This window comes from Poecile atricapillus, chromosome 5 (assembly GCF_030490865.1).
Source record: "Poecile atricapillus isolate bPoeAtr1 chromosome 5, bPoeAtr1.hap1, whole genome shotgun sequence".
NCBI classification, from domain to species: Eukaryota; Metazoa; Chordata; class Aves; order Passeriformes; family Paridae; genus Poecile; species Poecile atricapillus.
Window position 1 is genome coordinate 40,679,409 of NC_081253.1, and position 23,879 is coordinate 40,703,287.

General features: G+C 46.4%; 6 protein-coding genes across 6 annotated transcripts; all 6 read right to left on the minus strand.

The window, feature by feature from the left end:
- Positions 1 to 1,895: 1,895 nt before the first annotated feature.
- LOC131579466 (UDP-glucuronosyltransferase 1A1-like) lies at positions 1,896 to 3,068 on the minus strand. Its single transcript, XM_058839440.1, has one exon. The coding sequence runs from the start codon at positions 2,857 to 2,859 to the stop codon at positions 1,900 to 1,902; it is 960 nt and encodes a 319-aa protein (XP_058695423.1). The 5' UTR covers positions 2,860 to 3,068; the 3' UTR covers positions 1,896 to 1,899.
- Positions 3,069 to 8,140: 5,072 nt separating this feature from the next.
- Positions 8,141 to 9,556, minus strand: LOC131579953 (UDP-glucuronosyltransferase 1-6-like). Its single transcript, XM_058840541.1, has 2 exons — positions 9,546 to 9,556; positions 8,141 to 9,301 (listed from the first exon to the last, which is right to left on the minus strand). The coding sequence occupies exons 1-2, from the start codon at positions 9,554 to 9,556 to the stop codon at positions 8,392 to 8,394; spliced, it is 921 nt and encodes a 306-aa protein (XP_058696524.1). The 3' UTR covers positions 8,141 to 8,391.
- A 1,935-nt stretch (positions 9,557 to 11,491) lies between these two features.
- On the minus strand, positions 11,492 to 12,586 carry LOC131579461 (UDP-glucuronosyltransferase 1-6-like). Its single transcript, XM_058839435.1, has one exon. The coding sequence runs from the start codon at positions 12,518 to 12,520 to the stop codon at positions 11,507 to 11,509; it is 1,014 nt and encodes a 337-aa protein (XP_058695418.1). The 5' UTR covers positions 12,521 to 12,586; the 3' UTR covers positions 11,492 to 11,506.
- A 2,461-nt stretch (positions 12,587 to 15,047) lies between these two features.
- LOC131579954 (UDP-glucuronosyltransferase 1A1-like) lies at positions 15,048 to 16,007 on the minus strand. The gene has a single exon (XM_058840542.1). It carries the CDS (start codon positions 16,005 to 16,007, stop codon positions 15,048 to 15,050), a length of 960 nt encoding a protein of 319 aa, XP_058696525.1.
- A 2,237-nt stretch (positions 16,008 to 18,244) lies between these two features.
- On the minus strand, positions 18,245 to 19,948 carry LOC131579955 (UDP-glucuronosyltransferase 1-6-like). The gene is made up of 2 exons (XM_058840543.1): positions 19,919 to 19,948; positions 18,245 to 19,577 (listed from the first exon to the last, which is right to left on the minus strand). Exons 1-2 carry the CDS (start codon positions 19,946 to 19,948, stop codon positions 18,600 to 18,602), a joined length of 1,008 nt encoding a protein of 335 aa, XP_058696526.1. The 3' UTR covers positions 18,245 to 18,599.
- Positions 19,949 to 21,756: 1,808 nt separating this feature from the next.
- LOC131579460 (UDP-glucuronosyltransferase 1-6-like) lies at positions 21,757 to 22,827 on the minus strand. The gene has a single exon (XM_058839434.1). It carries the CDS (start codon positions 22,813 to 22,815, stop codon positions 21,772 to 21,774), a length of 1,044 nt encoding a protein of 347 aa, XP_058695417.1. The 5' UTR covers positions 22,816 to 22,827; the 3' UTR covers positions 21,757 to 21,771.
- Positions 22,828 to 23,879: the final 1,052 nt, after the last annotated feature.

The window sequence follows — 23,879 nt, forward strand, 5'->3', positions numbered from 1 at the left end:
CTAAACGCGTTTTAGCAACCACTGGGGCCTCATTGCACACCTGACTCAGCAAAGGAGCAGGTTCAGCACAGACGTGATTTTCCCAGCCTCACAGCATTGCCATTGATGCCAAAATTAAAAATACCCACAGCTCAGGATATTCAGAGCCACGCAGCCTCCATCCCTCAGGCACACAACCTCTCTCATCTCCCTTCACACCACGGTCAGTGCACCAAAATGAATTGTATATTGCTTTCCTCGGATCAGCCTTATTTATTCTTCATGTTTTACCAATGTCTTTAATTGTTTCTACTGGAAAGGTGGCAGAGAGCAGTCTTATGTCACAATGGCTTCTCAGAAAACAAACTTTTTGAGCTTCAAGGGGGGAAGCTCTGAGGTGAAAGAGACTAAAACACTCTCTGAATATTATAAGCAGTAAAGGAAAAAACACCACAGTAAGAACTACTAAGTAGGTTCAGATTTTTATAAAGCCCATTGGGAAGCTGAACAGTTTAGCAAACAGTGTTTTCTCATAAAAAAACAGGTTAATTCATGTATTTTGTGAGGCCACCCAGCTGTTTGCCAAAGTGGGATCAGGTGAGGGTTAGCAGGGAAATATCCTCCCCTCCCTCCTGCTGCAGGACCAAATTTCCATCCAAACCTTCAGTGTGAGGAGTGGGTGCAAAGGCAATCCTGGAACAGGTGAAGTTGATCATTACCTCAGTGTTTGTCAACTTGTCAAAGGCTCCCTCAGTTGGCCTGGTTATCCCAGGATATCCCAGCCAGGAATTCTGGAATTTGCTGGGTTCAAGGCAGGGTGAGATCAAGGACGCTCCCTGCTCACATGTGAGCAAAGGGAGAGTGGGAAGGCTGGATTTGGGTGAAAAGTCCCAAATTTGGGGGCAGCCATGTTCAGGGAGGGGCTACAGAGCTGAGGAAGGGGTTCAAAAAAATCTCCTGAGCTGAGGGAACTGGGGATGTTTATGGAGAAAAGGAGGCTCAGGGGGACCTTGTTGCTCTCTACAACTCTCTGACAGGAGGTGGGGTGGGATGGGGATGTCTTGCTGTGTCCCAAGGGAAAGGATGAGAGGAAATGGCCTCCAGTTGCACCGGGGGAGGTTCAGAGTATTAGAAAATAAAAATAAAAGCACTGGAAGAATGGTTAAGCATTGGAATAATCTTCCCAGGGAGGTGGTGCAGTCGCCATCTCTGGAAGTGTCCAAGAGGAGCCTGGATGTGGCTCCTGAGGACGTGGTTTAGGGGTGATGATGGCAGTGAAGATGGGACTGGGTAATCCTGGAGTTGTTCTCTAAGCTTGATTTTGTCAGGTGCTGGCTGGGGCATTTGAGGCTCAGGAGGGAATTACTAGGCTAGCTACAACACACCAGCCAAGGCTGGAATAAATCCATGACTGGAGGTCCCCAAATACCTCTTATAAACCCATGAAAAGAGATCCCCGAGCCTCTCTAATAAATTCAGGAGAATAAATCCCAAAGCCCCTCTAATAAATCTATGAAAGGTGGTCCCCAAATGCCTCTAAGAAATCCATGACAGGAGATGCCAAAATTCTTTAATAAACGCATGGCAGGAGATCCCAAAGCCTTGTAATAAATCCATGACACAAAACCAACAGTTTGAAAGAGGGACCTGGTCACTGAAGAATGCCAGGATGGTTTGGATTGAAAAGGACCTTAAAGCTCATCCCATTCCACCCCCTGCCATGGGCAGGGACACCTTCCACTATCCCAGGTTGCTCCAAGCGTCATCCAGTTTGGCCTGGGACACTTCCAGGGCTAGAGCAGCCACAGCTTCTCTGGGCAACCTGTGCCAGGGCCTCACCACCCTCTCACGGAAGGATTCCTTCCCAATATCCCATCTAATCCTTTCCTCTGACAGCTTAAAGCCATTGCTCTTGTACCATCACTTCAGGCTCTTGTAAATAGTCTCCCTCCTGGAGAGAGAAGATATATCCTTATCAAACAACTCACTTGGATCAGGCAGAGATGTGACTGCCACAAGCTCTCCCAGCCAGCCACTGACCTGAGATAACGGCTTCTTCTTCTCTCCACAGTGGATGCCTCCAATGAAAACCATGTTGGGCATGACAGGCATGGGATACTCAAAGACAAAGTCGATCCTCCTCAGCCAGATGGATCCATGACTTAAAAGCTCTGTCATTGTCATTGGCTTTTGGAGGAACTCTGAGGCCAGCTCTTCAAACGGAGAGTAGGCAATGTTGCAGATGAAGGACTCGGAAAGGGCAATCAGGAAGTTCTTCACCCTCTCGGAGAAGGTCATGTGGTCGGTGTTTTCCGAGAACATGCGTGGCACGTAGGATGGTGGGTCTGGGCCCTGAGCGGCGCGAACCTCGAAGGCACACGGAACCAGCCGCAGGAAGAAAACACTGGGGATGGAGAAGTGCAGGGCAATGATCTGCCCACAAGGTGACACAGGATCCGTGAGCAGGGTATCAAAGTGACTGTCTCTGATGTACTGCATCAGCTCTTGGTTGTACAGCAAGGACTTGCAGGAAGCATGAAAGATGGCACCGCTCTGCCGATACTCTGCCAAAAGCTTCCAGAATCTCACCAGGAAAGGCTCTTGGCTGAAAGATTTTGAAGTAAAGGAGCGAATGTGTTCTTCTACAACCTCCTTCATCAGTGGCATAGGGTAGGTTTTCAGTTCGTAGACACCCGAGGAATCAATCAGGAGTGTGTTGTCCGGTGCAATGACCACGATTTCATGCCCTCTCTTGCTCAGCTCGAGCAGCACTTTTTTCATGCTGAGCCAGTGGCTGCCCTCCATGGGGATCACCAGCAGCTTCCCAGCAGCAGCCGGGCTCAGGAGGCACAGGAAGGGGAGAAGCAGTGCCACCAGCATGGTGTGGGCTGTGCAGAGAGGAGCCCTCGCACCGGAGAGGCCAGGGCTGCTTTGCCAGTGCCTCTAGCCGTGCTCCACCTCTTCCCCTTTGTCTCACCTCCCATTTCGGGTCCACAGACCTTTGCAACAAGGTCACCGATATCAATAAATTATTAGGAAAGACTCAGGGCAGGTTTGAATTTCAAAGGTGGCTTTGGGTGAGTCAGGAAAGGTGTGTCACTGTCACACACGCCAAGTGAATGTTATTGGCTCAATGCCACCTTCTTCCCTCAGCAGGACCCCAGCTTTGTGGTACTTCCTGCCGCCAGCCCACCACGCCCAAGGTCCGATGACAAAATGCAGGGAAAATCCGGGAATGAAATGCACCCATGGAATGGATGGAGCAGAAACACTGCTGATCCCTCATGGGAGGACTGTGCCTATCAAGGGAGCACTGCAAGGACTCTTTTCCATCGCTGCCACTGAAGACTGACAGACTTGTCATAGACTGAGGTCATTTAGCGATTTTTCAAAGCATTTTCCTCCCTAATGAAATGGATGCAAGTTGTGCAGTGAAACATAACTTCCTGTAGAGGTTAATATGAGCAATCAGTGTTACAGTACCAGGGTAGAGTTCAGTACAGTTTGGGTTTTGCTGATTTTTCAATAGTCAAAACCAGCTGGCAGCCTGAGAAAAATGAATTTTCCTTCATGTAGACTTGCATTTTTTTGGAGGATAAGAAGCCAGCAGAAAATCTTTCCTCATGTCTCCGTATAACTTTCATCTAACCCCTTATCCTACCAGACATAAAATGAAGTTGCAAAAGAGCATTTCACCCTTGTACTCCAGATAACGAAGACCAGCAGCACCTCTCCAGTTCACAAAGGCAGGAATCATTCACGGCCAGTGAGGGGTCAGTTCATGACCAGTGTTGGGTCAGTTCATGACCAATGTTGGGTCAGTTCATGACCTCAACCCTGTGTCCAGGTGTTTGGGCTTTTGCAGGTGTGCTTGGCTTACAGCCTCTTTACAGAGCGTGCTGACCCTAACAATGAACTGCCAAAGAAAACTAAGTGATAAATATTCCTGCTTGTTGAGCAAGAACAAGGATCAAAGAAAGGTCTGCAAGCATCTAGTAATTTGCTTTAAGATAAGGATAGTAACATGTTTAGAAAAGAACGAAAACAGTCTTATAAACTAGAGCTATAAGTTTGTATTCTATTTTTAGATGCTTGCTGTAATAAACAGAGACCCTTTTGTTCGACTAAACATGCAGATATGATACTCTGTAATGCTATGTTCTGTAAAATCAAGATTATATTGAAGGTTGTTACTGATGTTTGTATAATTATCATGGCCTTGCTAAGATTCCTTGAATTCCAGAAAGTTACTGAGCTAAGCCTTTACAGAGAACAGTGAAGAAAGGTTAAAGGAAGATAAGGTAAAGAACGAACCCCTAGACCAATGAAGACGCATGCGCAGAAATACCCGAGAAAGAACACGTCATCGGAGAGCCCGGAGAGCCGGACTGATTAAAAGGAGACACACAGAAAACGGAAGCACGGCCGCGGCGAAGTGGGATCGCTTCCCGGCTGTCCAGCGCTGTATTTTGCTTATTGCTTGCTTGCTATAATTAATAAAACTTCCCTTGATTAAAGTTTAACACTCTCTCGAGTGTATTTATAACAATTTGGTGCCGTGACTCGGATGCAATCTGTAGGACGGATCGGCACTTCCGGGAGGCGCCCCGCTCTAAGGTTTAGCGGCCCGGGGGGGCCGGTTCCTGCCTCGATTGCACCGACGAACCTAAAATTAAGGCAATAAGCAAAAGGGAGACTGGTCGACCCCTTAAATTCTGTGCAGAGAGTCCGGACGAAGACGCGGGACGTGGGACGCGTGAGTATAACGGGGATCCGTCTGGGCGGGGTCGGGATCCCGGAGTGTGGTGAGTGTGTGTGTGTCTGAGAGGGGAACCGGTAGCTGGATTCCCCAAGCAAGAGCGGACCCTCTACGAACGAGGGGAAGCGAAAGGAATTGTGTGATTGAAGGCACTCCGGAAGAATGGGACAGGGGAAGAGCAAGCCTCCTGTACCTGTTAAACTCCCACCGGTACCTAAAGATAGTCCGTTGGGTTTTATACTAGATAATTGGGAACATTTCCCGGGGACAGAAAATAAAGATAGGGCAAAAATGATTTTGTGTAGTAATTATTGTGTAGTAATATAGAGAGGAAAAGAAATTTCAAAGAATGTATTTTGGCCTATATTTGGATCAACCGAAGAGTGGGTTAAACAAAAGTTAAATTCCTGGGAACAAAGGATCCCCTTTAACCCAGAGGAAAGTGCTTATGCAAAGACCTGAGTAGAAAATCCACTAGGATTTTGATCCACTAAGATCCACTAGGACCAGGAGGTATTTAAATCTCCCTACCTTTGGTAGTTCTGTGAAGTCAATTTGAATATTTGCAAAGGGTCTTTTTGCTAAGGGTCTCCCTCCATAAGGTAATTTTCAGAGATTTTTCCTATTTGTTTTTAAACATAGGAGGCAGCTTCTAGTAATTTGCTTAGCTAAGTTTCGAATACCTGTGCTCATATACTTTGCTGCAAAATAATCTATTAACCCTTGTGCTCCCCAATGTGTTCTTTGATGTATTTTTCTAATATTCTTTGAGCTATGACTTTTGGTAGTACTTCCCGGCCATCTGGGAGAAACTATCTCCCCTCTGAGTTTTCTATTGCTCCTGTCTCTGGGAGTTTTAACTTTTCTTCCTCAGTAAATCTACTTCTTAAGTCACTATTCTTATGTTCTAGAGTTTCTTCCTGTCCCTCCCTTTTTTTCTTTTAGGGCCATTGTTCGTAATGCCGCCTGTTTTGCCTCCTGATCAGCAGCATTATTTCCTCTACTCCTCAAGTCTATTCCCTTCTGGTATCCTTTCAAATAAACCACTGCTAACCTCTTGGGCCTTCTCAGGGCCTTTAATACTGCAATTATAAGTTTTTGATGAACTAAATCTTTCCCTTGAGAGTTTATTAAACCTCTTTCTTCCCACAGTTTACCAAACATATGCACCACCCCATAACTATATCTGGAATCTGTATATATTGTCCCCTCCTTTCCTTCTAGTAATTTCAATGCCCTTAATACTGCATACAATTCACAGGCTTGGGCTGACCAAGATTTGTCTAATGGACCTGATTCTAAAACTTGAATATCAGGTCCTCTTATTATAGCATAGCCTGTTTTCCTCTTTCCTTCTATCACTCTGGAGGACCCATCCACAAACAGCTTTTCTCCTCTTTCTAATTCCTCTTCTTCCAGATCAGGTCTAATTTTAGTTTGTTCCTCAATTGTAGTTATACAGTCATGTGTCAAAGATTCACCTTCAGGTTCTCCATACAAAAATGCAGCCGGGTTTTGTACAGTTGTGGTTTTTAATATTAAGTTTAGGGCTTCAATTAAAATTCCTTCATATTTTAAAAGTCTAGCATCTGAAATCCATTTTTCCGCTTTTTGTTGTAGCACACCCCGAATGTTATGAGGGGACATTATCTTCAAATTGCTATTAAAGGTGATTTTGCTAGCTTCTTCCACCAGTAAGGCACATCCTGCTACTACTTGTAAACAGGCCAGCCTTTACTCACAAGGTCTAAGATCTTTGATAAATACCCTATTGGCTCCTTCCTCCCTGCCCACTCCTGAGTTAAGACTCCAAAAGCAATCCTATTTTCTACATTTACAAACAAGTAAAAGGGTCTCTTCAAATCTGAGAGACTCAAGACAGGAGCATGAATTAAACTTTCTTGTAGTTCCCGGAATTTTTCTGTATCTTCTAAACTCTATTGTATTACTCCCTCCTGTGTCAATTTTTGATATAAAAATTTTACTTTACAGCTATAGTTTTCAATCCACTGTCTACAATACCCTGTTAATCCCAAGATTTGACGTATCTGTCTTTTATTTTTAGGAATTAGTAGTGACAAAATTCCTTGTATTTTTTTCAGAGTCTATTTTTTCTCCTCTTTTCTAAAGTAATGGCCTAAATATTTTACGTCTTTTTCCACAAATTGGAGCTTTGCCTTAGATACTTGCAATCTTTTTAGACCCAGGAATTTTTCAAAGCATTTTCCTCCCTAATGAAATGGATGCAAGTTGTGCAGTGAAACATAACTTGCTGTAGAGGTTAATATGAGCAATCAGTGTTACAGTACCAGGGTACAGGTCGGTACAGTTTTGGTTTTGCTGATTTTTCAATAGTCAAAACCAGCTGGCAGCCTGAGAAAAATGAACTTTCCTTCATGTAGACTTGCATTTTTTTGGAGGACAAGCAGCCAGCAGAAAATCTTTCCTCATGTCTCCGTATAACTTTCGTCTAACCCCTTATCCTACCAGACATAAAATGAAGTTGCAAAAGAGCATTTCACCCTTGTACTCCAGATAACAAAGACCAACAACACCTCTCCAGTTCACAAAGGCCGGAATAATTCACGGCCAAAGAGGGGTCAGTTCATGACCAATGTTGGGTCAGTTCATGACCTCAACCCTGTATCCAGGTCCTTCTTGGCTCTAAATTGCTGGGGGGTTATTGCTGGTGATAACCTCTCATGAAAGTTCCTAAGTAGGTGAATATGGGAAACAATTTCCTTCTCCAGGGCATCCTGGGCTTTAAATTCTTCCTGAAGCTTTTATCCCCCATGCAGTTTCTGTGTGTTCCTTCCCAAGCCTGGTGGCAAATCTTGGACTTTGCTGAGAACCTGCCCTCCAAAAGGAGCAGCAGCTCCATCACCTGCTCTGAGCCCATATTGGTAGTTTAAAACATGGATTAACTTCATGGGGAGATTTCAAACAGCTCCGAGGAAGGGCATGCACAGAAGAGGGGCCATGGCCTCAGACAAGGCTGCCAAATGAACATGGGAAGGTTGGTACACAGAAGCCCAAATGGACATTGACAGGAGATAACCATACCCAGAAAAGCTTAAAACCTAATTCAGCAATTTAAAAAAAAAATCCAAAAAAGGGGGAGGATGGAACTGAAAGCAGATTTCCTGTGGGGCTTAGCTATTGGCACCTTGACAATAAAGGCAGATGGAAAGGAGGCAATCTAGTGGATGTCTCTGATAGCAAAGAGGTAAAACCTTCAGTCCAAGAACCTTCGGTGTGGATGAAAGGAGAAGGGATATATGGAAGTATGGAGAGACAGTCCACAGGACAGCTGGGAAAGGAGGATATCAAAAATGCTTGAGTTCAACAAAAAAGACAAACATTTGCATAGAAGCTCTATGTCACTTAAATTGTCCTAATTAAGTCTGGTAAGGCTTTAGGTTTGGCAGGATGTGATATCATCTGAATGCTGGGTATGAGGAAATAACATTTCTGCATCATGCAGGATTTCTATCTTTAAACACCCAGCTGCTGTCAGTCAGGATTTGATGTAAGGATGTGAGTGACATCCCTTGCCCAGGACAGCAGGGGGGTGAACTGAGATGATCTTGAAGGTCCCTTTCAACCCAAGCCATTCTGCAATTCTATGACACATTTCTATTTTTGCCTTTGCCCTATAAAAACCAAAGAAAATTTTGTACCTGAGACAGTTTTCTCCTCTGAACACAGTTAATCCCTCCGATAAAAGCCATGTTTGGCATCACTGGTCTCGGGAACTCAAACACAAAATCGTATCTCATCAGCCAGAAGGATCCACGGCTCAGGAGTTCTGTCGCTGTCACTTTCTTTTTGAAAAGCTCGTAGGCAAGTTCTTCAAAGTTATCATAGATAGGCTTACAGTAGAAGAGCTCCAGCAGATCGACCAGCATGTTCTTCACCCGTTGGGAAAACATCATGCTGTCTGAATTATCCAAGAATAACCTGGGGACATAGGAGGGAGGGCTTGGACACCGGGTAGCAGCGGAATCCATTCCGCAGGGAAAGCCCCGCAGGAAGTAGATGGAAGGAACAGAAAGATACTCAGCCACCAGGGGCCCACACATCAGGATGGGATCTGTGAAAACCACATCGAATTTGCTCGCTTTCAAGTCCTGCATCAGCTCCTCGTTCTGCAGCAGGCTCTTACAGTTGGTGAAGAAGATCGAGGAGATTGCTATCGTGCTTTGATACGAGGTAAGAACAACATTCAAAACAGATTGTTCAAGAAAATGGACATTAATGTAGGTCTTGAGCATTTCATCCAAGTATTCGTCTGTGTAAGGGATTGGATACACTTTCACTGTGTAATTCTGAGGCTCCTTTGACTTCATATACAGACTGGTTGAGGGTACAACCACAACAACTTGGTGTCCCTTTTGCTGCAGTTTCTCCACTACTGGGCGCATGCTGAGCCAGTGACTTCCATCCTGGGGTACCACCAGGATCTTCCCACCTTCAGCCAGGATTACAGACAGTGCCAGGAGGAGAAGTACCCCGGCACCTTGGTAAAAAAGAGCCATTTCCGTGGGCGTGAACCAGAGGGTTCTGCTCCACAGGGATCCAGACCCTCCTTTATATGATGGTCCATGCAGACTAAGCAGGGGATTTGTTTGCTACGGGAATTAATATTTAACTTTCCAACAGGGTTGTGATTCGCCTGTAATGTTGCCCATGTTTGTGGAAGGGAAGGAAAGCCGTATTCAGAGAAAAACAGTTGTACTTTCTGTTAATGTTTAAGCTTCAAAGTCTGTCAGCACTAAGTCTGTGACACCAAGTGCAGGGGTGTCACGTTGTAACCATAGCCGTGCTTAGAGCCATTGACCTGGTAAAAATACACGCCGAGAAAATAATAACAATACACCCCGCAGAATGGATGTAACTCCATTCCTGAGGCTGACATGAGGCTGATGTTGAATTCCCACACCCTGGAAGCAGCCAAAGCTGCAGCTCTTACAAAGATGGCAAAGCCACCAGGGTGTACCATGCAATCCCAAGTGTGAGGAGAACAATCCCGATTGGCTTGCTTCCTCCTGGCACTACACCAAAACAGTGAACTAATGCATGGGTTCAGGGCAAACAAAAGGAAAGGAGGCTGGCACAGGGACACAAAGAAGGAGTTTTGGTCTTTGTTTGCAGTCTTGAAACCCCTTTTCATGTATTGTGAGCAAGACAAAAAGTAGGAGAAGGTGTGATGCCTTCCACTAATCCCACAGCAGGAGTGTTTGGACTGTGCAATAAAAGCAATGCCAGAGCAAAGGCTTTTGAATGGTGCTGAGAAAGAAGTCCTTGTGATGAAAAACTATCATCATCATCATCATCATCATCACAGAGTTTCTCCCTTCTTTTTATAAATGGTGGTGGGACTCCCAGCATCCTCAGTCGGGAGAAAGAAATCCATGCAGCCTGAGGCAAAGGGATTTGTCTCATGACACCCAAAGGGTGCTGGCACTCCCTGGAATAGTTCCACTCTGTCACACTGGACACGGAGGAACCACCCTTAGACATGGAAAACCAATTTCTGGAGAGGGCCAGAGAGGCAGGAGAGGTGGGAGACAGCACAGACTGAAAGCAGGAGACTGAACAGATCTAGAAAGAATTCCCATTAAATGCAGGGAAGCTGGACGCAAAGAGTTTATTGCAACTGCTGTGACAAAAGCTGATCAAATTAACTTGGGAGTTGCTGCTTGCTGTGCTTTCTACTCTGGACTCAATCAGCTTTTCAATGGCAAAACTAGTTGGCTGGAAACAGCCAATACAAGATTTTTGCAGGTGCATGGAACATGTGATTTTCACCTAACGGGAGAGTGAAGACAAGAGCTGGCAGAGATTAAATGAGGGCAGGATGCCTCCACCCTTGTAGCAAAGTTACGAAATCTTTGTAGCTCTGAGACCTTCAGGATAGAAAACAAAAGACTTGTGTTGTGTAACCAGGAAGAATTTGCCTCTTAAATCTCAAACTAGTGTCACTGTTGTGAGCCTAATGTGATAGAATGCCTTAGAAATAATTTCATCCTAATATTCTAGTTAATAGTTGCATTCTTTGTCTTCCTTATCAGGTTTAGAGGGCTCTCCATAAGCCAGTCAAAGAGCAAAAAAGAAATCTGAAAGAAGAAAGAAAAAACCCACCCCTTCAGCTCAAAGTCATTGGGCAGAGATATTGTGTGACCACAATTTGGAAGTGAGGGAGCAATTTCCCAGGAAAGAGATTTGTGCCCTGCTTTGTGCCTGGAAAGAAATGTCCAGTGTTATCATTTTAGAGATTACATGGTGACTATCAAAATAGATTTCGATTTCTAGATTAGCTTTAAAAACCCTGCAGAGCAAATCTGGTAAAAGTAGATGTCAAGAAGTAAGTGTGAAAACTGATCTCAGTTCTGCATTCAAGTGTCATTCACCAAATCCACAATGGTATGATTATTGTTTGCCATTTCAACACAACATTTATATTTCATCCCCACAACAGGAGTAACTCAACACAGCCAGCCAGTTTGGAAATAATTTGTCCTGAAAATACATGTGAAAAGTGAATCAACTGATGCTGATGAGCCTGGAGTTAAAAACAGAAGAGGATGCTTGGGTTTTGGATCAGATAAGAGAAATATGTGTCAGATGCCATTGAAATGTAATCAAAACTGGGTCTGGATGGTGCTTAATACACATCCACTGTGGACAGTCATTTCCATCAGGTAGGTGAAATCCCTCTTTTGTTTGGCTTGTTAGAAAACCCTCATGAATTCAAGCAGGTCGCTGTCAAGAGACTTGGGATTTCAGCCTGTGGAAAACAACTACCCAAAGCTGGTTGAATTCAATCATGAACAGAAATAAAAAAAAAAAAGTCAATAGCGATGAACTTCCTGAAACCACAGAATGACTTTTCATTGGGAAATGTACAATTTGTAGGTGAAGGAACATTACCTTATGCAGCGGTTTCTTCTTAGCACAGTTGATCCCCCCAATAAAGACCATGTTGGGCATCACAGGCCTGACGTACTCGAACACAAAGTCAAACCTCAGGATCCAAACGGCGGCGGAGTCCACAAGGTCCGTGAGGGACACATCCCTCTGAAGAACTTCTGAGGAAAGCTGAAGTGCTTCCCCAAAGAAACCGTTGCAGTACCCAAGCTCCAGGAGGGAAATCAGGGCGTTTTCCACCCTCTGGAAAAAAGTCATGTGGTCTGAGTTGAAGCTGAAGAGTCTCGGGATGTAGGACAGAGGGCTCGGGGACTGTGCGGCTGCAAAGTGCAGGTCGCAAGGGAACCCCCTCATGACGAACGCAAGGGGAAGGGAGAGATGATGGCCGAGGATGACCCCGCACATGAAGATTGGATCCGTCAGGATGGCATCAAAGCCGCTTTGGTTGAGGAAACTCAGGGTCTCCTGGCTGCGGAACAGGTCCTTGCACTGCCCAAATAAAGTCTTGAAAGAGTTCATCGAGGCCCTGTACATTGCCAGGAGATTCAGGGGGAAAGGCTTCTCTGTCAGGTGCGCAGCAATGTATTCCTGGAAGGCATTATCCAGCTCCTCCAGGGTCTGACTCACTGGGTACGTGACCACCTTGTAGGCCTGCGTCGTCTCCATCTGCCAGCTCACCTCGGGAGCCAGCACCACCACCTCGTGTCCTCTCTTGCTCAGCTCCTCCACCACTTCTTGCAAGCTCAGCCAGTGGCTTCCCACCATGGGCACCACCAGGAGCTTCCCTCCATCCAAGAGGCTGGGCAGGAGAAGGAGGATGGAAACCCAGGCACAGCAAAGCCTCAGAGCCATGTGAGCTGGAGTAGGGGCCGTGGAAGAGATTTCTCCTGCAGGTTGTAGCCTGAAGGTGCTTTGGAAAGCAACTGTAGGGTTCATTATGCTGCCTGTGCCTTTTGGCAATCCTGTTGTTAATGATTCACAGCTTTGGATTGTGGGTGGTTCTTTTTGCCTTTTCCCTCCTTGTTTGAAAGGCCAAGGTTTTGTGACCCTTTCAATGCTGAGTCACTGCAGCTCCTCAGTGTTCAGTTAGCTCCTTGACCTGCAACTCGGATCCCTCAGGACTCCACATCTCTGTTGTGTCTTGTGTGATATCTTGCCCAGGACCCAGGGAGGCAACCTTGCTGTGCACAGCTCCCAGCCCCACAGGAACAAATGCAAACAGCCTCTCCATGTTGGGGACAGGGATCCTCAGGTGATTCCTCCAGGGATAGAGCAGGAGACCCTCAGGACAAGGCTCAGAGCTCTTCTGAGCTGGAAGGAGTCTCCTCCTTTGTGGCAGGGATGCCACAAAGAGGTGCTGAGAGAGGCTGACCTCTCTCTGTACAGCCCAAGTTTTCCCTTTACAGAGTTGTTTCCCAGCCTGAGAGGTGGCCCTCAGGCAGCTGAAAGCTCCTCCTGACCACGAATAAGACCAGCACTAAACGCGTTTTAGCAACCACTGGGGCCTCATTGCACACCTGACTCAGCAAAGGAGCAGGTTCAGCACAGACGTGATTTTCCCAGCCTCACAGCATTGCCATTGATGCCAAAATTAAAAATACCCACAGCTCAGGATATTCAGAGCCACGCAGCCTCCATCCCTCAGGCACACAACCTCTCTCATCTCCCTTCACACCACGGTCAGTGCACCAAAATGAATTGTATATTGCTTTCCTCGGATCAGCCTTATTTATTTTTCATGTTTTACCAATGTCTTTAATTATTTCTACTGGAAAGGTGGCAGAGAGCAGTCTTATGTCACAATGGCTTCTCAGAAAACAAACTTTTTGAGCTTCAAGGGGGGAAGCTCTGAGGTGAAAGAGACTAAAACACTCTCTGAATATTATAAGCAGTAAAGGAAAAAACACCACAGTAAGAACTACTAAGTAGGTTCAGATTTTTATAAAGCCCATTGGGAAGCTGAACAGTTTAGCAAACAGTGTTTTGTCATAAAAAAACAAGTTAATTCATGTATTTTGTGAGGCCACCCAGCTGTTTGCCAAAGTGGGATCAGGTGAGGGTTAGCAGGGAAATATCCTCCCCTCCCTCCTGCTGCAGGACCAAATTTCCATCCAAACCTTCAGTGTGAGGAGTGGGTGCAAAGGCAATCCTGGAACAGGTGAAGTTGATCATTACCTCAGTGTTTGTCAACTTGTCAAAGGCTCCCTCAGTTGGCCTGGTTATCCCAGGATATCCCAGCCAGGAATTCTGGAATTTGCTGGGTTCAAGGCAGGGTGAGATCAAGGACGCTCCCTGCTCGCATGTGAGCAAAGGGAGAGTGGGAAGGCTGGATTTGGGTGAAAAGTCCCAAATTTGGGGGCAGCCATGTTCAGGGAGGGGCTACAGAGCTGAGGAAGGGGTTCAAAAAAATCTCCTGAGCTGATGGAACTGGGGATGTTTATGGAGAAAAGGAGGCTCAGGGGGACCTTGTTGCTCTCTACAACTCTCTGACAGGAGGTGGGGTGGGATGGGGATGTCTTGCTGTGTCCCAAGGGAAAGGATGAGAGGAAATGGCCTCCAGTTGCACCGGGGGAGGTTCAGCGTGAGTATTAGAAAATAAAAATAAAAGCACTGGAAGAATGGTTAAGCATTGGAATAATCTTCCCAGGGAGGTGGTGCAGTCGCCATCTCTGGAAGTGTCCAAGAGGAGCCTGGATGTGGCTCCTGGGGACGTGGTTTAGGGGTGATGATGGCAGTGAAGATGGGACTGGGTAATCCTGGAGTTGTTCTCTAAGCTTGATTTTGTCAGGTGCTGGCTGGGGCATTTGAGGCTCAGGAGGGAATTACTAGGGTAGCTAGAACACACCAGCCAAGGCTGGAATAAATCCATGACTGGAGGTCCCCAAATACCTCTTATAAACCCATGAAAAGAGATCCCCGAGCCTCTCTAATAAATTCAGGAGAATAAATCCCAAAGCCCCTCTAATAAATCTATGAAAGGTGGTCCCCAAATGCCTCTAAGAAATCCATGACAGGAGATGCCAAAATTCTTTAATAAACGCATGGCAGGAGATCCCAAAGCCTTGTAATAAATCCATGACACAAAACAACAGTTTGAAAGAGGGACCTGGTCACTGAAGAATGCCAGGATGGTTTGGATTCAAAAGGACCTTAAAGCTCATTCCATTCCACCCCCTGCCATGGGCAGGGACACCTTCCACTATCCCAGGTTGCTCCAAGCATCATCCAGTTTGGCCTGGGACACTTCCAGGGCTAGAGCAGCCACAGCTTCTCTGGGCAACCTGTGCCAGGGCCTCCCCACCCTCTCAGGGAAGGATTCCTTCCCAATATCCCATCTAATCCTTTCCTCTGACAGCTTAAAGCCATTGCTCTTGTACCATCACTTCAGGCTCTTGTAAATAGTCTCCCTCCTGGAGAGAGAAGATACATCCCTATCAAACACCTCACTTGGATAAGACAGAGGTGTGACTGCCACAAGCTCTCCCAGCCAGCCACTGACCTGAGATAACGGCTTCTTCTTCTCTCCACAGTGGATGCCTCCAATGAAAACCATGTTGGGCATGACAGGCATGGGATACTCAAAGACAAAGTCGATCCTCCTCAGCCAGATGGATCCATGACTTAAAAGCTCTGTCATTGTCATTGGCTTTTGGAGGAACTCTGAGGCCAGCTCTTCAAACGGAGAGTAGGCAATGTTGCAGATGAAGGACTCGGAAAGGGCAATCAGGAAGTTCTTCACCCTCTCGGAGAAGGTCATGTGGTCGGTGTATTCTGAGAAAATGCGTGGCACATAGGATGGTGGGTCTGGGCCCTGAGCGGCGCGAACCTCGAAGGCACACGGAACCAGCCGCAGGAAGAAAACGCTGGGGATGGAGAAGTGCAGGGCAATGATCTGCCCACAAGGTGACACAGGATCCGTGAGCAGGGCATCAAAGTGACTGTCTCTGATGTACTGCATCAGCTCTTGGTTGTACAGCAAGGACTTGCAGGAAGCATGAAAGATGGCACCGCTCTGCCGATACTCTGCCAAAAGCTTCCAGAATCTCACCAGGAAAGGCTCTTGGCTGAAAGATTTTGAAGTAAATGAGCGAATGTGTTCTTCTACAACCTCCTTCATCAGTGGCATAGGGTAGGTTTTCAGTTCGTAGACACCCGAGGAATCAATCAGGAGTGTGTTGTCCGGTGCAATGACCACAATTTCGTGCCCTCTCTTGCTCAGCTCGAGCAGCACTTTTTTCATGCTGAGCCAGTGGCTGCCCTCCATGGGGATCACCAGCAGCTTCCCAGCAGCAGCCGGGCTCAGGAGGCACAGGAAGGGGAGAAGCAGTGCCAGCAGCATGGTGTGGGCTGTGCAGAGAGGAGCCCTCGCACTGGAGAGGCCAGGGCTGCTTTGCCAGTGCCTCTAGCCGTGCTCCACCTCTTCCCCTTTGTCGCACCTCCCATTTCAGGTCCACAGACCTTTGCAACAAGGTCACCGATATCAATAAATTATTAGGAAAGACTCAAGGCAGGTTTGAATTTCAAAGGTGGCTTTGCGTAAGTCAGGAAAGGTGTGTCACCATCACACACGCCAAGTGAAGGTTATTGGCTCAATGCCACCTTCTTCCCTCAGCAGGACCCCAGCTTTGTGGCACTTCTTGCCACCAGCCCACCACGCCCAAGGTCTGATGACAAAATGCAGGGAAAATCCGGGAATGAAATGCACCCATGGAATGGATGGAGCAGAAACACTGCTGATCCCTCATGGGAGGACTGTGCCTATCAAGGGAGCACTGCAAGGACTCTTTTCCATCGCTGTCACTGAAGACTGACAGACTTGTCATAGACTGAGGTCATTTAGCGATTTTTCAAAGCATTTTCCACCTGTCCTGGTTTAGGGCAAATTTAGGAGAAAACCTCCAGTGGGGCTTCCCCCCCCCGGGAAGCAAACTCACGTGGGTCTTTTCCCCCACCCCCCAACTGGTTCGGGAAGAGATTTCTCTGAGAGAAGTGGAAAAAACCTGTTTATTTCACAGGCACAGCACCACCCAGCACAAAAATGAATGATATCAAATTACAAAACTTCTCGCCGTTCAGAAAAGATGACAAACTTCAGAGGGTCTCTTTCCTGTGGGTGTTTGTTCTGTTATCAGTCCCTCTGGCACTGGAAAATGCCGCTGCTCAGGCTGGGCTCCCGGTAGTCCACAGGTGCAAGCTCCCGGTGCTCCCCCGAGTCCCCAGTCCAAAGCAGGTTCGATTTGTTTCAGAAAAGGGACAGAAAACAGTCCAGGAAGACCTCTCTGCTCTGGCTAGTTGGAAAGCCAAGGCGATCTGTGTCTTGTTGTCTGTCTGTGCTGTAGTCAAAACTCCCGATGTGGGGGGAGCGAGTACAGTCTCTGATAACAGACTCGGTGCTTCTTTTCCACTAACTTTTAGTCTCAGATGGAATTTTAAGAATATAAAACCTGTCTCTGGGTTAGGTGGACGAATGGGGATACAATTTAACATCATAATCAACCCAGGACACCTCCCTAATGAAATGGATGCAAGTTGTGCAGTGAAACATAACTTCCTGTAGAGGTTAATATGAGCAATCAGTGTTACAGTACCAGGGTACAGCTTAGTACAGTTGGGGTTTTGCTGATTTTTCAATAGTCAAAACCAGCTGGCAGCCTGAGAAAAATGAACTTTCCTTCATGTAGACTTGCATTTTTTTGGAGGATAAGCAGCCAGCAGAAAATCTTTCCTCATCTCTCCGTATAACTTTCGTCTAACCCCTTATCCTACCAGACATAAAATGAAGTTGTAAAAGAGCATTTCACCCTTGTACTCCAGATAACAAAGACCAACAACACCTCTCCAGTTCACAAAGGCCGGAATAATTCACGGCCAAAGAGGGGTCAGTTCATGACCAATGTTGGGTCAGTTCATGACCTCAACCCTGTATCCAGGTCCTTCTTGGCTCTAAATTGCTGGCGGGTTATTGCTGGTGATAACCTCTCATGAAAGTTCCTAAGTAGGTGAATATGGGAAACAATTTCCTTCTCCAGGGCATCCTGGGCTTTAAATCCTTCCTGAAGCTTTTTTCCCCCATGCAGTTTCTGTGTGTTCCTTCCCAAGCCTGGTGGCAAATCTTGGACTTTGCTGAGAACCTGCCCTCCAAAAGGAGCAGCAGCTCCATCACCTGCTCTGAGCCCATATTGGTAGTTTAAAACATGGATTAACTTCATGGGGAGATTTCAAACAGCTCCGAGGAAGGGCATGCACAGAAGAGGGGCCATGGCCTCAGACAAGGCTGCCAAATGAACATGGGAAGGTTGGTACACAGAAGCCCAAATGGACATTGACAGGAGATAACCATACCCAGAAAAGCTTAAAACCTAATTCAGCAATTTAAAAAAAAAACCAAAAAAGGGGGAGGATGGAACTGAAAGCAGATTTCCTGTGAGGCTTAGCTATTGGCACCTTGACAATAAAGGCAGATGGAAAGGAAGCAATCTAGTGGATGTCTCTGATAGCAAAGAGGTAAAACCTTCAGTCCAAGAACCTTCAGTGTGGATGAAAGGAGAAGGGATATATGGAAGTATAGAGAGACAGTCCACAGGACAGCTGGGAAAGGAGGATATCAAAAATTCTTGAGTTCAACAAAAAAGACAAACATTTGCATAGAAGCTCTATGTCACTTAAATTGTCCTAATTAAGTCTGGTAAGGCTTTAGGTTTGGCAGGATGTGATATCATCTGAATGCTGGGTATGAGGAAATAACATTTCTGCATCATGCAGGATTTCTATCTTTAAACACCCAGCTGCTGTCAGTCAGGATTTGATGTAAGGATGTGAGTGACATCCCTTGCCCAGGACAGCAGGGGGGTGAACTGAGATGATCTTGAAGGTCCCTTTCAACCCAAGCCATTCTGCAATTCTATGACACATTTCTATTTTTGCCTTTGCCCTATAAAAACCAAAGAAAATTTTGTACCTGAGACAGTTTTCTCCTCTGAACACAGTTAATCCCTCCGATAAAAGCCATGTTTGGCATCACTGGTCTCGGGAACTCAAACACAAAATCGTATCTCATCAGCCAGAAGGATCCACGGCTCAGGAGTTCTGTCGCTGTCACTTTCTTTTTGAAAAGCTCGTAGGCAAGTTCTTCAAAGTTATCATAGATAGGCTTACAGTAGAAGAGCTCCAGCAGATCGACCAGCATGTTCTTCACCCGTTGGGAAAACATCATGCTGTCTGAATTATCCAAGAATAACCTGGGGACATAGGAGGGAGGGCTTGGACACCGGGTAGCAGCGGAATCCATTCCGCAGGGAAAGCCCCGCAGGAAGTAGATGGAAGGAACAGAAAGATACTCAGCCACCAGGGGCCCACACATCAGGATGGGATCTGTGAAAACCACATCGAATTTGCTCGCTTTCAAGTCCTGCATCAGCTCTTCGTTCTGAAGCAGGCTCTTACAGTTGGTGAAGAAGATCGAGGAGATCGCTATCGTGCTTTGATACGAGGTAAGAACAACATTCAAAACAGATTGTTCAAGAAAATGGACATTAATGTAGGTCTTGAGCATTTCATCCAAGTATTCGTCTGTGTAAGGGATTGGATACACTTTCACTGTGTAATTCTGAGGCTCCTTTGACTTCATATACAGACTGGTTGAGGGTACAACCACAACAACTTGGTGTCCCTTTTGCTGCAGTTTCTCCACTACTGGGCGCATGCTGAGCCAGTGACTTCCATCCTGGGGTACCACCAGGATCTTCCCACCTTCAGCCAGGATTACAGACAGTGCCAGGAGAAGAAGTACCCCGGCACCTTGGTAAAAAAGAGCCATTTCCGTGGGCGTGAACCAGAGGGTTCTGCTCCGCAGGGATCCAGACCCTCCTTTATATGATGGTCCATGCAGACTAAGCAGGGGATTTGTTTGCTACGGGAATTAATATTTAACTTTCCAACAGGGTTGTGATTCGCCTGTAATGTTGCCCATGTTTGTGGAAGGGAAGGGAAGCCGTATTCAGAGAAAAACAGTTGTACTTTCTGTTAATGTTTAAGCTTCAAAGTCTGTCAGCACTAAGTCTGTGACACCAAGTGCAGGGGTGTCACGTTGTAACCATAGCCGTGCTTAGAGCCATTGACCTGGTAAAAATACACGCCGAGAAAATAATAACAATACACCCCGCAGAATGGATGTAACTCCATTCCTGAGGCTGACACGAGGCTGATGTTGAATTCCCACACCCTGGAAGCAGCCAAAGCTGCAGCTCTTACAAAGATGGCAAAGCCACCAGGGTGTACCATGCAATCCCAAGTGTGAGGAGAACAATCCCGATTGGCTTGCTTCCTCCTGGCACTACACCAAAACAGTGAACTAATGCATGCGTTCAGGGCAAACAAAAGGAAAGGAGGCCAGCGCAGGGACACAAAGAAGGAGTTTTGGTCTTTGTTTGTGGTCTTGAAACCCCTTTTCATGTATTGTGAGCAAGACAAAAAGTAGGAGAAGGTGTGATGCCTTCCCCTAATCCCACAGCAGGAGTGTTTGGACTGTGCAATAAAAGCAATGCCAGAGCAAAGGCTTTTGAATGGTGCTGAGAAAGAAGTCCTTGTGATGAAAAACTATCATCATCATCATCATCATCATCATCACAGAGTTTCACCCTTCTTTTTATAAATGGTGGTGGGACTCCCAGCATCCTCAGTCGGGAGAAAGAAATCCATGCAGCCTGAGGCAAAGGGATTTGTCTCATGACACCCAAAGGGTGCTGGCACTCCCTGGAATAGTTCCACTCTGTTACACTGGACACGGAGGAACCACCCTTAGACATGGAAAACCAATTTCTGGAGAGGGCCGGAGAGGCAGGAGAGGTGGGAGACAGCACAGACTGAAAGCAGGAGACTGAACAGATCTAGAAAGAATTCCCATTAAATGCAGGGAAGCTGGACGCAAAGAGTTTATTGCAACTGCTGTGACAAAAGCTGACCAAATTAACTTGGGAGTTGCTGCTTGCTGTGCTTTCTACTCTGGACTCAATCAGCTTTTCAATGGCAAAACCAGTTGGCTGGAAACAGCCAATACAAGATTTTTCCAGGTGCATGGAAAATGTGATTTTCACCTAACGGGAGAGTGAAGACAAGAGCTGGCAGAGATAAAATGAGGGCAGGATGCCTCCACCCTTGTAGCAAAGTTACGAATTCTTTGTAGCTCTGAGACCTTCAAGATAGAAAACAAAAGACTTGTGTTGTGTAACCAGGAAGAATTTGCCTCTTAAATCTCAAACTAGTGTCACTGTTGTGAGCCTAATGTGATAGAATGCCTTAGAAATATTTGTGTCCTAATATTCTAGTTAATAGTTGCATTCTTTGTCTTCCTTATCAGGTTTAGAGGGCTCTCCATAAGCCAGTCAAAGAGCAAAAAAGAAATCTGAAAGAAGAAAGAAAAAACCACCCCTTCAGCTCAAAGTCATTGGGCAGAGATATTGCGTGACCACAATTTGGAAGTGAGGGAGCAATTTCCCAGGAAAGAGATTTGTACCCTGCTTTGTGCCTGGAAAGAAATGTCCAGTGTTATAATTTTAGAGATTACATGGTGACTATCAAAATAGATTTTGATTTCTAGATTAGCTTTAAAAACCCTGCAGAGCAACTCTGGTAAAAGTAGATGTCAAGAAGTAAGTGTGAAAACTGATCTCAGTTCTGCATTCAAGTGTCATTCACCAAATCCACAATGGTATGATTATTCTTTGCCATTTCAACACAACATTTATATTTCATCCCCACAACAGGAGTAACTCAACGCAGCCAGCCAGTTTGGAAATAATTTGTCCTGAAAATACATGTGAAAAGTGAATCAACTGATGCTGATGAGCCTGGAGTTAAAAACAGAAGAGGATGCTTGGATTTTGGATCAGATAAGAGAAATATGTGTCAGATGCTGTTAATATGTAATCAAAACTGGGTCTGGATGGTGCTTAATACACATCCACTGTGGACAGTCATTTCCATCAGGTAGGTGAAATCCCTCTTTTGTTTGGCTTGTTAGAAAACCCTCATGAATTCAAGCAGGTCGCTGTCAAGAGACTTGGGATTTCAGCCTGTGGAAAACAACTACCCAAAGCTGGTTGAATTCAATCATGAACAGAAATAAAAAAAAAAAAAGTCAATAGCGATGAACTTGCTGAAACCACAGAATGACTTTTCATTGGGAAATGTAGAATTTGTAGGTGAAGGAACATTACCTTATGCAGCGGTTTCTTCTTAGCACAGTTGATCCCCCCAACAAAGACCATGTTGGGCATCACAGGCCTGACGTACTCGAACACAAAGTCAGACCTCAGGATCCAAACGGCGGCAGAGTCCACGAGGTCCGTGAGGGACACATCCCTCTGAAGAACTTCTGAGGAAAGCTGAAGTGCTTCCCCAAAGAAACCGTTGCAGTACCCAAGCTCCAGGAGGGAAATCAGGGCGTTTTCCACTCTCTGGAAAAAAGTCATGTGGTCTGAGTTGAAGCTGAAGAGTCTCGGGATGTAGGACAGAGGGCTCGGGGACTGTGCGGCTGCAAAGTGCAGGTCGCAAGGGAACCCCCTCATGACGAACGCAAGGGGAAGGGAGAGATGATGGCCGAGGATGACCCCGCACATGGAGATTGGATCCGTCAGGATGGCATCAAAGCCGCTTTGGTTGAGGAAACTCAGGGTCTCCTGGCTGCGGAACAGGTCCTTGCACTGCCCAAATAAAGTACTGAAAGAGTTCATCGAGGCCCTGTACATTGCCAGGAGATTCAGGGGGAAAGGCTTCTCTGTCAGGTGCGCAGCAATGTATTCCTGGAAGGCATTATCCAGCTCCTCCAGGGTCTGACTCACTGGGTACGTGACCACCTTGTAGGCCTGCGTCGTCTCCATCTGCCAGCTCACCTCGGGAACCAGCACCACCACCTCGTGTCCTCTCTTGCTCAGCTCCTCCACCACTTCTTGCAAGCTCAGCCAGTGGCTTCCCACCATGGGCACCACCAGGAGCTTCCCTCCATCCAAGAGGCTGGGCAGGAGAAGGAGGATGGAAACCCAGGCACAGCAAAGCCTCAGAGCCATGTGAGCTGGAGTAGGGGCCGTGGAAGAGATTTCTCCTGCAGGTTGTAGCCTGAAGGTGCTTTGGAAAGCAACTGTAGGGTGCATTGTGCTGCCTGTGCCTTTTGGCAATCCTGTTGTTAATGATTCACAGCTTTGGATTGTGGGTGGTTCTTTTTGCCTTTTCCCTCCTTGTTTGAAAGGCCAAGGTTTTGTGACCCTTTCAATGCTGAGTCACTGCAGCTCCTCAGTGTTCAGTTAGCTCCTTGACCTGCAACTCGGATCCCTCAGGACTCCACATCTCTGTTGTGTCTTGTGTGATATCTTGCCCAGGACCCAGGGAGGCAACCTTGCTGTGCACAGCTCCCAGCCCCACAGGAACAAATACAAACAGCCTCTCCATGTTGGGGACAGGGATCCTCAGGTGATTCCTCCAGGGATAGAGCAGGAGACCCTCAGGACAAGGCTCAGAGCTCTTCTGAGCTGGAAGGAGTCTCCTCCTTTGTGGCAGGGATGCCACAAAGAGGTGCTGAGAGAGGCTGACCTCTCTCTGTACAGCCCAAGTTCTCACTTTACAGAGTTGTTTCCCAGCCTGAGAGGTGGCCCTCAGGCAGCTGAAAGCTCCTCCTGACCACGAATAAGACCAGCACTAAACGCGTTTTAGCAACCACTGGGGCCTCATTGCACACCTGACTCAGCAAAGGAGCAGGTTCAGCACAGACGTGATTTTCCCAGCCTCACAGCATTGCCATTGATGCCAAAATTAAAAATACCCACAGCTCAGGATATTCAGAGCCACGCAGCCTCCATCCCTCAGGCACACAACCTCTCTCATCTCCCTTCACACCACGGTCAGTGCACCAAAATGAATTGTATATTGCTTTCCTCAGATCAGCCTTATTTATTTTTCATGTTTTACCAATGTCTTTAATTATTTCTACTGGAAAGGTGGCAGAGAGCAGTCTTATGTCACAATGGCTTCTCAGAAAACAAACTTTTTGAGCCTCAGAGTCAAGGGGGGAAGCTCTGAGAAAGAGCTCTTTAGTCTCTGTGAAAGAGACTAAAACACTCTCTGAATATTATAAGCAGTAAAGGGAAAAACACCACAGTAAGAACTACTAAGTAGGTTCAGATTTTTATAAAGCCCATTGGGAAGCTGAACAGTTTAGCAA